At 36.3% G+C, this 17,559-nt stretch overlaps 1 protein-coding gene and 1 long non-coding RNA gene across 7 annotated transcripts in view; one reads left to right on the top strand and one right to left on the bottom strand.

Moving 5' to 3' along the window:
* Positions 1-9,504, top strand: part of F5 (coagulation factor V) — a 70,681-nt gene extending 61,177 nt beyond the window's left edge. For both annotated transcript variants that reach the window (XM_037506525.2, XM_054693490.1), the window contains 6 exons: positions 1,153-1,256; positions 1,679-1,834; positions 2,566-2,710; positions 4,649-4,800; positions 6,811-6,993; positions 8,671-9,504. In XM_037506525.2, the coding sequence (XP_037362422.1) occupies positions 1,153-1,256; positions 1,679-1,834; positions 2,566-2,710; positions 4,649-4,800; positions 6,811-6,993; positions 8,671-8,817 (887 nt within the window). In that variant the 3' untranslated portion in view covers positions 8,818-9,504. The remainder of the gene's footprint in view (positions 1-1,152; positions 1,257-1,678; positions 1,835-2,565; positions 2,711-4,648; positions 4,801-6,810; positions 6,994-8,670) is intronic.
* Positions 1-17,559, bottom strand: part of LOC119241306 (uncharacterized) — a 188,354-nt gene that overhangs the window by 154,627 nt on the left and 16,168 nt on the right. The window lies entirely within an intron of this gene.

The raw sequence follows: 17,559 nt of genomic DNA on the forward strand, positions 1-17,559 counted from the left end.
ACCCTGCCAGTTAAATCTATGGGCTATTGCTACTCTGCAGGAGGCTTTTTTCCCCCTAAAGATTTATTTATTTATTAATATATTTATTTATTATTTATTTATTTTTATACAAGAGCTGGGGTACAGGCCAGAGGCACTGGAAGGTGAGAGGATTCACCAGAGACAGAGCGGGGAACAGAACAGACAGACGACCGAAATACACTGCTGAGGGGAGCAGTGGGCACAACAGGAAAGGTCTGCCATGCCATGTGGGAATCTCCATGGCAGGCTGGGAATCGAACCCGTGCTGCAGAGGCTGTGAACAGCCTCACAGTGCTGTGCTCAACTCGCTGAGCCACAGGGGAAGCCCTGCAGGAGGCTTTTCTCTACCACAAAAGCAGCTCCATTTAGGGTGCTCATCTGGTACATGAAGGAACACTATGACAGAAGCTAAAGGTTGCTGTTGCCACTTTATCACCACCAACCCCTCTAGTGTATAATATTCTCAAAAAGTGTCTCCAAGGGAAGACCAAGAGCTACATAGTCAGTCCAGTCTCTCAGCAGGGATTGGACAAGAAGTGAATAGCTTATTCTTATGACCATGTTTTCAAAACTTTCTCCATTTGTCCTTATTCTATATTTGATTCTTTGTATAATATTCCAGCCAGGTTAACAGGGTTTTGTGGATCAGGGATTACAGATCCCATTAATAGGGCCTTTTGCTATGCCAACCATGTATCTATTCAAGAAACTTTGTTCATCACCATTTTGTGATGAATTTCCTCACTTTGCCTCAAACTCCTTCAGAAGAGCAAGAGGTCAACTGCAAGGAATCATTAGGCTCTCCTAAATCCTTTCCAGATCTTGCTGTTAGGCAGGCACACTCAGCCACAACCACATCCACATAAATGAGAAAAAATAAACCAGGCTTGTATGCAAGAAAGGGGGTAAGTGGTAGCAAGAGCTGGCCAAGCAAAGACATAAAGTCAAGATTTTGTCATCCTGGGTTGACTTAATAGCTGAGATCCCTGTCAACTGCTAGTTGATCCCTGTTAACTGCAACAAAGGTTTTCCAAGGAACTGGTTTCCCCTTGGGACTAAATTCCCATGAGAAGCTGTTTCTGTAGTTTGTTTGGTTTTAACTCAGAATAAACTTTTTTCCCTTGGGTTTAGGTTATTGGGAGCCCAAATTAGCAAGATTAAATAATGGAGGATCATATAATGCTTGGATTGCAGAAAAATCTTCAACAGATTATGTCTCTACACCTTGGATCCAGGTATGACTTATTAACTTGATAATATTGACTCCTATTATAATAAAAATGACAGTGACTTCATAATTTCATCTTCTTGCTCTTGCAATGTTAGGAAAAATAGCAATTATTAGATGGTAGGCTCTGTTCTCAGTATTCTACATATTCAAAATGAACCCAATGAGGCTATTTCTAGTAATATCCCACTTTACAGATGAAAAAAGGTAAGACTTCCCAAAGTCACACATAGCCAGTTAGGGACTGAGCTAGGATTCAAGTCCATGTACTAAGTGTGCAAATATGGATTGCATCTAATAGTTTTACTATCAATAGTTTGCTGAGACCTTAGATTCTAGTTTTTTAGTACAAAAGCAAGCTGGTTGTACAGCAAATTAAGGCAATGAGTGATTTGTTAACACAAACAGTTCTGCTTTGCTGTATTACAGGTGGACTTGCAAAGGGAAGTCTTACTCACAGGGATTCAGACCCAAGGTGCCAAACACTATCTGAAGTCCTACTATACCACTGAGTTTACTGTGGCTTACAGCTCTGATCAGTCAAATTGGAGGATCTTCAAAGGGAATAGCACAAAGAATGTGATGGTCTGTATGCATTTTTCCTTTCTGAATTTCAAGACCCACCCTCATAGCTATGTCTAGTTTACCTTAGATTATGACTGTCTTTAAAAAAAAAAAAAACCTTCTGTATATTAGAAAGAGGAATGGCTTTGCTAGGGCTTTTGACTGTATATGACAAATTATGATAAACCTGATTTCTGAAACTTCAAAACACCATAAAACTTGGGGAAAATAATTACTTTATCATCCAGCTAAATATCCAGACCTCTCATATTGGCACATGGGGTACAGGAGAGTAGAACATCTGGTTTTGAGCTTTAAGGAACGTGTATGAAAAATTAGCCACCCAGGGTTTGATTTTACTAAATTTTACTTTTTATTTTGTTCTTGATTTCAGTGCACCTGAAGGAAAGAGTTGTATTAATATCACTCTCAAGAATTCTAACCAGTCTCCTTATTCTTTCTACCCTTCAGAGTCTTATGTTTTTAGTTGTCCTTAGCAGAAGGAACAGGCAAAGTATAACTACAACAATTTTCCTAAAAATGTGGAAAGATACCAAAACTTTTAAAATCAAATTGATTTGGTTAGGGCCACAAAGAACTTAATATTACAATTTTATTATATTTTATTATATTATATGATTATATGTTATTATTTATTATGTATTCTATTTATATTATATTATTTATAATTTTATTATAAAATCACCTATTAGACAATTGTTATATAATTAAAATTTCCTCTTTTCCTCTAGTATTTTGACGGTAATTTTGATGCCTCTACAGTAAAAGAGAATACATTTGATCCCCCTTTTGTGGCTAGATATATTAGGATCTCTCCAACTAGATCCTATAACAGACCTACCCTTCGACTGGAGCTGCAAGGTTGTGAGGTTAACGGTAAGAGGGAAAATGCACTATTTTCTTGCTGTTGCGCAAAGAATCAAGATTTGGTAGGTGTGGGAGGATAGGTAGAGTTATTCTCTTGAATCACTGCAGCTCCTAAAAAACCTTTGTCAAACAGAGATTCCACTCAGATAAACTCCATGTGATCAGGACCAAGACTGGTTCTACCAGCCAGAGTAGAGAGCATCTCTCTGTCTACTGATAAAAGCACTACCTGACCCTCTGGGGAAGAACCTTAGCTCACAAAGACCTCAGCTGATCCCTTTTTAATAATAACTATCTGAGATTCAAACTAGACCTGACTCTTTCAAAGTCCTCCAGGCCACTCAACTTTAACGTCATAAAAATATTGAGCAACATTACTGTCACATATTATTGTTTACAGAATATTTTTGAAATTTAAATCTGCATTCCAACTGTCTGAAACCTGATTGTGCTCCATATAGTTTCATACCCTATATAGGTACCCAAGCCTCTTCTCTGTAAGCTTTTTTTCAGAAGGTCAGTGTTATCTGTGGTATAAATAAATCTAGGTGATCATAAACAGCCATAATAAAATTCTACCACACATAACATGGCTTATTCTTAAGGCAGTACCTTCCAAAATTTTTCACATAAGCACATATAGGAAATAACATCACTCTAGCATTCTGGGATAAAAAACAAAAGCCATTGACCCACAGCTTGGCTACTCCAGGAACCTCCAGTTTCAACCAAGACCTGAGGTAGGAGAGAAACAATATACAATACCCAAGTGTTTCTGAGACAGCCTATAGGGAGAAAGTACATTCTCTCAGGGTGGACAGAAGAAGCCTTGGCCTACAGTGGAGAAAGTATTTGAAATTTGGAAATAGTTTCTTATCAAATCCAGTAATGGAATATAGTACACTCTTAATATTCATGAGGGATAGTGATAGGGACATTTTGCCAATTAGCAGAGAAACAATGCAAATTTTATACAGGCAAGAACTTCACCCTTGAAACTGCTCCATAAATCAGTGGGCTTTTCCCCACATGGTATATGATATCATTGGTACTTTGTAAGATTATAGAGTCAAACTACTCTCAAATGTGACTTTCAACTCTATTAATCTATTTAAAACCTCTATTTTCTATACAAGAAGCATTACTCTTTTTCTGTTCACTTTCTTGGTATCTGTATAACTAGTATTAGCAGTGGGCTTTCTTCTATGAGAGGCTTTTTTTTTAATGGAGAATATAAAGTATCACTTCAGAAAAATGTCTCCATGATTTCCTAACAAGAGCAGAGCATCACATCATCATCATCATCAGCAGCAGCAGCAGCATTATCATGCTGATGGAGGAAGACAGACAGCTGGGTATTCCCCTGCCTATGTATCTTATACTCACAGTTTATCCTTGCTGCTTATGATGTTCAAATACATGCCCTGGCAAAATTTCAAAAGATATATACCATGAATCACCCATAAAGAATTGAAAGGAAAAGATTAAATTTGACTACCAAGCATCCACTATGTCTTCTTTGTAGTTTGCTAGAAGAAACAGAATGATTTTATATACCTAGTAATATAAGTATATTGTCTACTTCAAAGCAAACATAAGGTTCCATGACTCCCTTAAGAACAGAAATAAGTTTAGATATTGAGACTGTGATATCAGACTACCAAGGCTTAAATTGAATTTCTTATTCTTCTAGCAGTGACAACTTTAGGCAAGTATTTTTTTTTTCTTGCTGTGCTTTTGTTTTCTCATTTGTAAAATGGAAATAATTAAGAGTATTAAATAATACATGGAAAACTTGAAAAAAGGATTTGGCACTTGAGACAATATTTTTGTGCTGGATATTTTCATTATAACTTGGTAGTAATACAATACTATTTCTACATTGCAAAACATTATGTGGGGAATATTGGTGGGGTGTAATTAATCACCTTACTTTTCTTTTGATAGGATGTTCTACACCACTTGGTATGGAAAGTGGAAAGATAGAAAACACGCAAATCACAGCTTCCTCATTTAAAAAATCTTGGTGGGGAGATTACTGGGAACCTTTCCGTGCCCGTCTTAATGCCCAGGGCCGTGTGAATGCCTGGCAAGCCAAGGTGAATATCCCCTTTGAATATGAAATGCTGTAAATCCAGAGTTCTAAACCAGTGATCTAAGTTTAGAAAATGCCTCCAAGAGAGTTGTATTGCCCCTGATATTCAAGTGACTTAATTAAAGGGTAACTGTTAGTGGATTCATTTTTATTTCACTCTTCACCTGGCTGGCAAAATCAGAATGGAATCAGAATTCAGAACCATCTTGTCAGCTAAAGCTCAAGTTCCCTAATTTCTACCCTCTTATTTCCCTCCCTTAAGATACCTAATTCTCCAATTTTCTGGACTCTATAGGATTCTAGGTCCTGTCCTTAAATTAGGACACAAGAGAGGAAAAGGGAACTGTGGTGCTAACGGAATAAAAGAGAAATTTAGACTCCGTACAGATAGTCTGGGGAACCAATGTCTGTGTCTTTCTAATAAAGAAAGAATTACTGGATGTTAAAAAGGTGAGGGGCTTTACAAAGCATCTATTAAGACTTTTTCTTTAAAGTCTAAGCACAAAAGAGATGAAATATTTTAGCTTAGCCTGACGGCAGATTCAGGAATTCCATTTCCCCATAACCAACTCAGTGCTCCTTCTATCATTTAAAGTAACCCAAGCACCTCATTTTGCAATTGTGCTGGGGTGCTGGGGGAATGGAAAATGAGACCCAAAGGAGAATGATAAAAGTAACAATGTTATATTTATATAAAATATAAACAATACAAATAAAAAGTTAAAGAGAGAGGGGATGCGGTTTAATCATTCCCAATGACTTAGAGCTGTTTGTAGAGAAATCTTGTCACACTATCCTCCAATTTGACAGCCTTTTTAAAAGCTGGCTCTGCATGTAATTTGTTCATTGTCTATATGATGTAATAAAGGTTCTAAATTTAATTTTTAATGCTGTCATTTTCACCTGTAATTCTAGGTCAGATCTATTGATATTTGTTTGACTTAACCTATTAGATTAAATGTCTTTATAGGTTTCTTTAGAGAAGCTGAAAATTTAAGCCATACATATGCAGGCATTCACACAGACTAGTACCTCTACCTCTTGTATGTCCACAAAAATTGTTTTTGCTTAAAAATTTCTCTCGTTACCCACACTCGGTATCACTAGGACCACCTTGATTTGAAGACACACTAAAATAAAACCACCAGATATCACTAGATAGTAGTAAGAAACTAGCAAAATATTATCTACATAATAATTTTAATTCAATTAATTTGCTTTAAAATACAGATAGCATTTGTATACATACATATGTGCTCACACAGACATCCACTACTGAGTGGAAATATTCATTATTTCATATAGAGTCGAATGAAACTATGACCAGTCTCCCAAAGGTGAAAATTCATCTTTGATTACTCCAAAACTCAATTCATTCTCCTGATCGGCTTCCTCTGAGTACATATCACCAGACAAATGATTAGACATTTTCTAAACCAGAAACAGGATAATTACTATGCCACACTATGTCATAGATATGGTCTTACCAGGTGTCTCAAATATTACATTTACTTGAAATATCAAAAAAGAAATTGGAATACTTCTATTAACATTAGCCATGGAAGAAAAAAAGTAGGACTTTTCTAAAATAGATTAAATAACAAGATTATTAAAACCTTTCCCATAGTATCATTTTATTTAAGTAAGTCCACTTGAGAGAATAATATTGACAGATAATATAGGCATTTAATGTTTTTCTCAAGTAGAATTCATTTACTTATTCAAAAAGAATTTGTGGAATACAAATGGTGCACTATGTATCATGAGAAGCAAAACTAAATATGCTCTCAAAGAGTAAGGGATACGAACAAGTAAATAATTATTGTACAATATGTGAAATACTCCAGTAGATGTTTATATATGTGCTGTGACAGCAAACAGAACAAGGAAAGCTTTCAGCAGATAGAGTATTTTAAGTGATGAGATAGAAACGAAATCCTCTTGAACTCTATGCATTTCTGAGTGTCTTAGTCTAAAAAAAATCTATCTTATCCATGTGTTATCATTTTCATAGGCAAATAATATCAAACAGTGGTTACAAATTGATCTGCTCAAAATCAAGAAGATAACTGCAATTGTAACCCAGGGTTGCAAGTCTCTGTCCTCTGAAATGTATGTGAAGAGCTATACCATCCAGTACAGTGACCAGGGAGTGGAATGGAAACCTTATAGGCAGAAATCCTCCATGGTGGACAAGGTGGGAGCTTGGCAAAAAGAAAACAATTTAAAAACTTTATTATGATAATAATAGTACACTGCATTTGTAAATGGTTCTCTACACTTGACAAATATGTACTGACATGCGCTGTCTTTTTAAGTTTCTAAATCCTAGCTCTGCAGGTAGCTTGTCTGGGGACAGGAACAGAGCCCCTACCTACTCCCTGTGAAACAGAAAAAAGACAGGGGTTGATGTGAAGCTTACTTAGCTATGATAGAGCTAACTGCTGAAGGGTTGTATGGTCAGCCTAAGTTACTGTAAATTACCATAGAATGGGTGACTTGACATGCACTATTTGTCACAGTTCTAAAAGTTAGAGTCCTAGGCAAGGGTGCCGGTTATGGTCAGGTTCTTGCTGATGGTACTCTTCCTGGGTGTGTTCTTGTATGACCTTCCTTGGTGTGTGGAGAGGAAGAGGGAGGGAAGGAAGGAGGTATCTTCTCTTTTTATAAGCATTTTAATCTCATCTTGAGGATTCCACCCTCATGACCTAATATAATCCTAATTACCCTCCAAATATCCTGCCTCCTAATACCATTCTATTGGGGATTGAAGGTTTTGATATATGAATTTGGGAGGACACAAAAAATACAGTCTATAATAGGGGCTAGAAAAGGTCCCACTGTGAAATAAAAATATATTAGCATTGCCTTGGATATACCTATTATTCATGACTAATTAAACATCCATGACCATAAAACTTTCTGTATCATATTCTCACTAAGCAGAAAACAATTGTATCTTTACTGGTAAGGAGACAAACTTTCTACAAGATGAAGTATTTCATTACACTCCTAAATTCCTACTTACGTGATTTTAAAAATGCTACTAGAGGTAAAACTAAGGAGATGAACCTAATGTTCCAATACCCAATGAGCCCAATTCCAATACCTGGGCTAAAGCTAGTAGGATGGGGCGACACAAGAAGGAGTGAACTTTTGCTGAATGTCTACCATGGGCTTAACACTTATCTCGTTAATGAATTTAATTTTTCTTTCTTTTTAAGCCCCATGTGGGTGCATTGGTTGTTTTATTTCTCACTGTGCAAGCATGTTCTCACATCAGGATAGTTATTGTCAAAAACTAGTGATTTAGCTTCCATTATGTGTAAATCTTGGGGAACTTGCTGAGGATGCACAAAAAAGAAAGGCATAAAATTCATTCTAAATGAGGATATAGGGCATATGCTGAAAAGGATTAAAAAGTTCATGTTTGTACTTTATTTTATATGTTAGTGATAATTCACCATTTATTAGTGTTCCCTTTATGGCACTTTCTAGGCTTTCAACATATGCTTACATATTTTTTCAAAATTTTCACAGAAACTTCTGTGAGATAAATTTTCTTATCTCTATTTCACCAGTGATGAAATGGAGAAACAGAGATTGTAATTTGTTCAAAGTCACAGAGCTTTTCCACAGTACCATGTCAGGTTTCTTCATTTTTCCCTAATTTAACTTAGATCCCAGTGAGGTAAGACAGACAGGAGTCTGTCTATCTGGTGTGTGATTTCATAATTAATTGAAGAATATCTCTATGATAATGTCAGGCATGTTCACTAATGTCCTCAGTTTGAATTAAAAACATTTTTAAAATATGTAAAATTTTTATACCCATTATACCACCATTAAAGATTTTCTCTCATTTTGCTTTCAGATTTTTGAAGGAAACAGTAATACTAAAGGACATGTGAAGAATTTTTTCAACCCACCAATTATTTCCAGGTTTATCCGCATCATTCCTAAGACATGGAATCAAAGTATTACCCTTCGACTAGAACTCTTTGGCTGTGATATTTACTAGAATTGAATATTCAAAAAGATAGGAGGGGTCCTTAAATATAAAAACCATTTAGAGTGGGCAATGTATTTTATAGCTATTTCAAATGTTAATGATTTTCTACTATTTCCTTTATTTTCTATAGGAGAATGAAATTTTATATATGAAACTTTTATAATGCAACTCCTTGCTACCATTAGGCGAGGCAGTACTATTACTCCTACATTAACTTGAAAATACATGGGAAAGGATTAAGAACCAACAAGAAAATGGCTCTTCTTCCACAATGATGAAGTATATTGTGTAAAGTAAGACTCATGTAGTTAGCATGCTTCATTACCATTCTTTTAAATTTCATTCACATTAATAAAAAGATTACATTGACCTGGCTAGCTTTCACTGCTACATTTCTTTGAAAGAACTATGATTTTAAAGTAAAGAAAGGGGCCTCCCGGGTGGCGCAGCAAGTTGAGCGCTGTGCTTTGAAGCTGTCCACAACCTCTGTAGCGTGGGTTCGATTCCCGGCCAGCCGGGGTGAAACCCACATGGTGTGGCAGACCTCTTCTGCCTCACCCACTGCTCCCCTCAGAAGTGTCTTTGGTCCATCTGCCTGTTCTGCTCCCCGCTCTCTCTGGTGAATTCTCTCACCCTCCCATGCCTCTGACCTGTACCCCAGTTCTTGTGTAAATACTCTTAAAAAAAATAAAGAAAGAAAATAAAGAAAACAAATATGATTTTTCATTGGCTTTTCCCAGCAGTAGAAAGGGGGGAAAAAAATCTTACCATGTGAAACTACTAGTTCTTAAAATACCCTGACCCACCTAAATGACAATGATTTTTCTGACCCTCACTGAGTAAAGATATGAGTCAGCGTGTTTTCAGAAGTCCTCTTGGACTTGTGAATCAGGTCTGATCTCCCTTGGGCTGCACATATTGATATTCAAGTTAGGGGGTCATTAGACATGGAATGAAACCAAACCCACTCTGATAAAACTGAACATGTAACCTTGACTTCCTTCTAGCTGGCATTATATGAAATACTATTTAAAAACATAGGTTCACCTAAGGGAAAGCTACTACCTGTGAACAAAGCACTGGAACTATTACTCAGATGCAGCCATTCGTGCTAGAACTGGCACCAAACCAATCTGGCAAGCAGTTGAAGTTCTCATTCAGTGCCCTTCTCTCTGTTTATCCAACCTACCCCTTTCTCTTCCTCAGACATTGCCCCTTTTAGCATTCCCTGCCCTGAGAACTTGGCATTCAATGATCCTAAGACATAGCAAGCCTGGGGGACTTTTTGACATCCTTTAAGTTACTTGGAATAGACAGTAACCGATGAACAAACCATCTCAAAATTTAGTGCTTAAAGCAACAATAAAGGTATTATCATGTCATTGTGGCATGACTGCTCAGCTGGGCAGTTTTACTGCTTGATTTCATTTGGGTCCCCTGTGAGGGTACAATCAGACAGTGGTTAAGCCAGAGTCATCAGGAAGCTCAACTAAATGCTGGGGTAGCCTGTCCTGTCTCCCTCTCCAAAATGTTTCTGGTTCCAAGGGAAGCCTTGTCAATAAATGGTGCTGGGAAAACTGGACTGCAACATGCAAAAGAATGAAACTAGACTACTACCTAATACCATATACAAAAATCAACTCAAAATGGATAAAAGACTTGAATGTAAGAACTAACACCATAAAATATATAGAAGAAAGAATATATATATATAGAAGAAAACATAGACAAAAAACTTCAGGAACATCTTTGAGGGTTCTTCTCCAGAAGCAAGGCAAACAAAGGAGAAGATAAACAACTGGGACTATATAGCAAGCTAAAAAGCTTCTGTACATCAAAAGATACAATAATCAAAACAAAGAGACATCCTATGGAATAGGAGAAAATATTTGCACACCATATGACAGATAAAGGACTGATAGCAAAGATCTACAAAGAACTTACACAATTCAACAAAAACAAAGCAAATAACCCAGTCAAAAAGTGGGTAGAAGAACTAAAAAGACACTTCTCCAAAGAAGAAATACAAATGGCCAATAGGTATATGAAAATCTGTTCAGGGATTCTCTGGTGGTGCAAGGGATTAAGGCTCAGCACTGTGAAGCTATCCCAAGGCACTGCAATTCCATGCCCCACCAAGGAGCTAATTCAGTTGGTGCAGCAGATCTCTTCTGTCTGGCCCACTGCTCCCCCCAGCAGTGTGTTTTAGTTGGTCTCCCTGTTCTGTTCCCTGCTGTGTCTCTGGTGAATCCTCTCAGCCCCTGCATCTCTGGCCAGTTCTTATATGCATAAATAAATAAATCTTAAAAAAAAAGAAAATTGTTGAACATCACTAATTACTAGGGAAATGCAAATAAGATACCACCTCACTCCAGTAAGAATGGTCCACATTTTAAAAAACCAGAAACAACAAATTCTAGAAAGCATATGGAAATTAAGGAACTCTCTTATACTCTTCATGGGAATGTAAACTGGTCCTGCCACTATGGAAAGCTGTGTGGAGCTTTCCAGAACACTAAAAATAGATCTACCATATGATCCAGCAATTCCACTCCCAGGAATCTATCCAAAGGACAAAAAAACACTAATTCAAAAGGAAACCTGCACTCCTACGTTTATTGCAGCACTAGTTACAGTAGCCAAGATGGAAACAACCCAAATGCCCCAAAATAGATTAATGGATCGAAAATGTGTGGTATATTTATACAATGGAATATTACTCAGTGATCAAAAAAGACAAACTCATGCCATTTGTGGCAACATGGATAGAGCTGGAAGGGATTATGCTAACTGTAATAAGTAAGATGGAAAAAGACAAATACTAGATGGTCTCGCTTATATGTGGGATATAGAAAAACCAAACAAAAGGAAAAGTAGAAACTAGAAATCTTACCATAGAACTGAGGCATACAGCAAATGAGGGGGGTGCAGTGGAGTCAAAATAGTGGAGGGAAGAGCACAAGGGAATATGGCGATGGTACACAAATATGGTGATGGTATGGTGGTGGAGAACCATGGGGACTACAACTATGTAAGAAAACTTTGATTAGTTAATGAAAATAAATAGTTTTTTAAAATTTTTTCAGGTGCTCTTCTTATTACATGGTTTCACCGAATGGAAATTCCATTTGATATCTCAGACAGGGAAGCTGGGCTTCTTATAGAGAATTTCAGGTTCCCAAAAGCAAATGTTCAAACAGAAGATGCCAGTCCTTTTAAAGGCTTGATCCAGAACCAGCACAGCTTCACTTCAGCTGCACTCTGTAGGGGAACCAACTCCCGGACCAGCCCAATACAATGTTGGATAGAACTACTCAAGGGTGTGCCACTGTTATCTGTCATATGTGGGGAAATTGATTGACAGTTGAGATAATCACATGGATATATTTGGATAGTGATGAGTTTATGATTATTTTGTTTTGTTTTGTTTTATCAGTGGCCTACATTTATTTACACTAGCCCCAATTTATCTCCATTTTCATGTTTTACACTTAGGGGAAGCTTCTTAATATCTCAGGAAGGATGTATAGATCACCTGCCTTTGGGGGAGGAGCATTAAATTTGGCAATAGGTTTACCTTCCTTTCTATTTATCTCCCCACTGCTTTCTATCAGAGTTCCTCCTTGTTGACTAAGGATGTTTTCAAAAGCCTCAGAAAATAGACTTTTCTGAAGCCTATAATGTGATCATTCTATTTTCAGATATGACATAGAAGAAAATGTAAAATTTATTTTCTGTTTGGTCTTGGGGAAATAGTGAAAAATGTTATATGTTTTTGTGTAAAGTGCTTAAATAGTATTTGGCACATAGTAACACTCTATCGGTATTATTACATTAATAATAAGATAAATGTGATACACTATAAATTAATGTTATTAATTATGAAAAATTATTAATTTATGCTGTATTGACTACCTTGTAGTTTGTGTTAATATGCATATAATAAAGATGGTTGAAATGGTAAGTTTTATAATTATGCAGTTCAGTAGTATTAAGTACATACAAGTGTTGTACTTTTTTGTTGTTGTTGTTGAGGTATTCCTGCTGTTCTTTTTTTTTTAATAATAAATTTTATTTTTATATTCCCCATACAATTGCAACCCACCCATTCTAACCCCAATCCCTCCCCTCCCACCCCCCACCCCCCAAAAAGTATCTCTGGTTCATAGTTTTTTGTTGATTTTGATTTTCACTTTCTTATAGTTATTCATTTTCCTGGTCCCTTATTTAAATTTTCTAGATTCCTGCTATGAGTGAGACCATCCGGTATTTTTCTTTTTCTTTCTGGCTTATTTCGCTGAGCATGATCCCTTCCAGCGCCATCCATGTTGCTGCAAATTGCATGTGTTTATCTTTTTTGAATGCTGAGTAATATTCCATGGTATATATGTACCACATCTTCTTGATCCACTCATCTATTTTTGGGCATTTGGGCTGTTTCCAAAGCTTAGCTATTGTAAATAGTGCTGCTATAAACATAGGGGTGCAGGTGCTCTTTGGAATTGATGTTTGTGTCCTTTGGGTAAATACCTAGGAGTGGAATTGCTAGATCATATGGAAGCTCTATGTTTAGTAGGTCCAGAAATCTCCACACAGCTCTCCATAGTGGTTGAACCAGTTTGCACTCCCACCAACAGTGCAGGAGAGTTCCTTTTTCTCCACACCCTCGCCAATATTTGTTGTTGCTAGTTTTTTTAATATGTGCCATTCTCACTGGTGTGAGATGGTATCTCATGGTAGTTTTGATTTGCATTTCCCTGATTACAAGTGATGTTGAACATTTTTTCATATGCCTGTTGGCCATTTGCATTTCCTCTTCAGAGAAGTTTCTTTTTAGCTCTTCTGCCCATTTTTTGACTGGATTATTTTCTTTGTTGTTGTTGAGTCTCATCAGCTCTTTGCAGATTTTTGTGATCAGTCCTTTATCATTAGTGTTGTGTGCAAAAATGTTCTCCCAGTTGGTGGGGTTTCTCTTTGTTTTTGTTATTGTCTCTTTTGCTGTGCAGAAGCTCTTTAATTTGATGTAGTCCCAGCTGTTTATCTTTGCCTTCACTATCACTGCTTTGGGTGATGTGTCTGTAAAGATGTCTTTGATGTGCATATCACGTAGTGTTTCCCCTATATTTCCTTCTATGTACTTTTAATGCTCTATTTCTACCTGTACCTCTATGCTTTTACCAGTAGGTGGTGAATCCAGTCCAACTCTACATAGCCAGCTGTTATGGAGACTTTCTCACATGGATGTCAAACCTCAATTATCCTGGCCAAACAGAGAATTAAACAGCTTGCACTGTCTTCTTCAATGGACTTAATTGTTCTATTATATTTTCTCAGTAGTAGGGACTATTTAACATTAGTTTACAACATGAGTCCACCAGCTAGTGTGAAATTCAGAAATTATTGTCAATTATCCACAAATTAGATAATTTTAAAAATTAAGTAAAAATTCACAAATGGAGAAGGGACTATACTTGCAAACTACAAATTAGTTTCCAGTGGAGAAGGCTTGATACGGGGAGAGGTAAATAAGTTGTGCCAGAGATAAACTAGAAAAGAGTATCAGTATGCTAGATCTTCATGCTAGTATGAAGATAGTGTGGTTGGGTATTTGCCAGGCATGATATAGAATATTTTCTGCCTTCCTAGCAGCTTTCTAAATTAAAGGTTCTCATACTTCTGGTGGTAAAATAACTAGAAAGCACATACTCTTAACAAAAAAATAAAGCTCAAATGACTAAACACAACATAATTTTATGTGCTATTATGAATGGATAAATAAATTTATCTCTCATCTTGCTCTCCCAAAAAGTTTAAGGTTGTTTTAAAAAACACAAAATACTACTTGATAACAAATGTAAAAATAGAGAAAGCAAAAACAGTAGTAATAAAATAAACAAAAGAAAGGATTACATGAAAATGCATACCATAAAGCTCTTCTCCTTGCTAGGATAGGCTTGGATTTAGCAGCAAGTTTTTAATATCAGACGCAAAAATAAAAACCTTTTCAATTTTATAACACAGTGTCTCCAAAAATTGTTCCAAAGATGCACTTTCCTTGATTTTGAAATGAAAAATTTCTCCCAAAGGTCCACAGAAAGAAGCACCATATAATGAGCAAAGTGACTCTAACTAGAGCAGATTTCTCAGCCCTGTTTCCTGCACTTGCATGGGAGAGGCAGAGGGATTCCCAACAAGGCAGAGTTCAGTAAAACAAGTCTTCAAAAGTCAGTGCTTTATCACCCAGATACATGGATCTGGGCTGGTCTGGGTTAAGCCAAAAATAGAATTACAGTCTCTAAAGGAAAACAGTTTAACTTCAGACAACAGTTCCTATCTTAAGTATTATTTTCTCTAAGTCTTAACTTGGATTATCAAACTCAAGATTGTATGTGCTGAAAAGTGTAACTAATATTTTGCAAAGTTGTTCTGTTCTTGCACCAGATTTTTTTAATAAGTAAATGGTAGTAGGTGCCAAATAGTTCAAAACAATTAATGAGAAAAAAAGCAAATTTAGAAAATTATGTCCATAAGTCTAGTTTTTCTTTCTGTAACTTTGGAATACAGCTCCATTCTATTTTGGTAGTACAAGTCTTTACTCCAGCTCACAGAAGAATACCTATGGCAAACACATCAATATTCAAACATATATATGGACATTATCTGACTTGCAATTTATTTCAATTAGTACAGGATGAATTATTTGTAATAATCACCTTTCCTGAAAATGAATATAACACGTTTGGCATCTTTCAATTCAATTCAATTAATATTTATTTTTAATTATTTATAGAAAAGGAAATTGCACATACTGCAAAAAAGTGCTGAGCAGGTGAATAAACCCTCAAGGAACTGGTCAACTTATTTGCAAATTCCTAGTTAGTAAGGTGTGGTTGAGTAATTACATATTAATAGCTAGCTTCTTAATATTCAGGCATAATTAATTTAATTATGCAATTATATAATGTCATATTAACACTCAGTACAATACACTCTACACAAATAGTTTCTCCCAGAATTTGAAATCATTTGGACTATAACCCAGATATTGAAACAAATAGTTATAAGCTCCCTGGACAAGGTATTTGCTTTAGGAAAGTGCTATTTATCAAAGATTAAAGCTTTGCAAATAAACCCAGGTTTATATTTAACTATCTTTTGCCAGTCTCCTCTCCACACATACTCATTTCCCTAACACTTCATTGTAATTTTTCAATATTCATGATAGTAAATTTTCCCCTTTTTCATATTAAGAGACCTCCTTTTGAATTTTTATTGTCTATTTATCAAGATACATCTTGTGATTAAGATCCAGCCCCTTTCAAGTGCTGGATTCCTTAAACCTTATGCCATGATTTGGAAAAAAAAAAAAAACTACCTAGTGATATTCTGTAGTTTCTTACAATCTCAATTTGTATGAATGTGGAGGGATGTTAAATTCGACTACAGGCCTTTTCAAGAATATATACTTCAAGTGCAAGGCTTCCAGTATATTTCTGAAATCTGTATACCACCCTTTTTACTTTCTATTTCTGACCTTTGCTCTGTTTCATTCTTTGGACTACTAAGGATTTATTAGTAAACAGTATTTTTTTGGTTTTCCTTTCTTCGGTCTTTTCGTTTTCTCTTTTCCCAGAAAATAATGGCACTATTTTCGTGTCTCTTTCTCCTTTGACTTTCTGGCTAAGCTTGCACTCAATTAAAATTCCACCTTACTGTGATAAGCATATATCTCTTTAGTCAATTCGTTTATAGACAACTTATGAAGAGGTAGGAATTGTTCTAAGTACTGGAGAACAGACAAAACCTCAATCTAGTGGAGCTTACCTGCAAGTTGAAGGGACAAATAAAAATATACAGAGAGAGACCATTAGACAACTAGCAACAATAAATCAGAGGATGGAACAGGTATGTGTGTAAGGGAGGAGATCATTAAATAGGATGGTCAGGGAAGATCCTAGAGAGAAAGTGACATTTAAGCTAAAAACTGAAGGAGGTGATTAACTAAACAACACAGATACATGACAGGAAAATTTAGCTGGCAGAAAGAACAGTGAGTGCAACCGTCCTGTAATAAAAATGTGCAGGAGGTGATCTAGGAGAAACAGGAACCCATGAGGTTGAAGTCTACTGAGCAAGGGGGACAGCAGAAGACTATCAGAGATTAGCGTGTGGGAAAAGGTGGGAAGAGGGGTGGAGCAGGAGGGATTGGCAGTGCAGGTCTAGAAAGCCTCTGGACTTTTTTGGTGAATGATATGGGAGGTAAACTTTTGTGTTTTGATCCTAGTTATACTTTCAAAGAAATGTTCTGCATGCTATATTGATAATAAACTATAGGGGAGCAACAATATTCACAGGAAGACCTACTTTGATGCAATTGCAATTACATATAAGTGGATAGTAGCAATAAAGGTGGTAAAAGTGGTGAAATTCTGGACATATGTTAAACCAGTAGAATTTGTTGATTGGATTGTGTACAACATAACAGCTACAGCTTATTTGAATAAAAGTCCCCTCCTTTAAAACACCAGCAGGCTTTTTAAAAAGCCCAATGTTGTTTACATGATCCTTTCTTTGTGTTTTCTATCAATTGTCAACATATCAGTTTACATTCCACCTACTTCAGTAGCAAATTCCTGTGAATGTGACCTGAACCCTGGCATCTCTCAGGTCTACCTGTGGAATGTTAAACCCAACCAGCCAGAACCTCCTTGTTCACCCCACCCACTCAGAGTTCACTAAGGCCTCCGTTTT

The sequence above is a fragment of the Talpa occidentalis genome, unplaced genomic scaffold, assembly GCF_014898055.3.
Source record: "Talpa occidentalis isolate TD23 unplaced genomic scaffold, MPIMG_talOcc4v2.1 talOcc4.12, whole genome shotgun sequence".
NCBI lineage: Eukaryota > Metazoa > Chordata > Mammalia > Eulipotyphla > Talpidae > Talpa > Talpa occidentalis.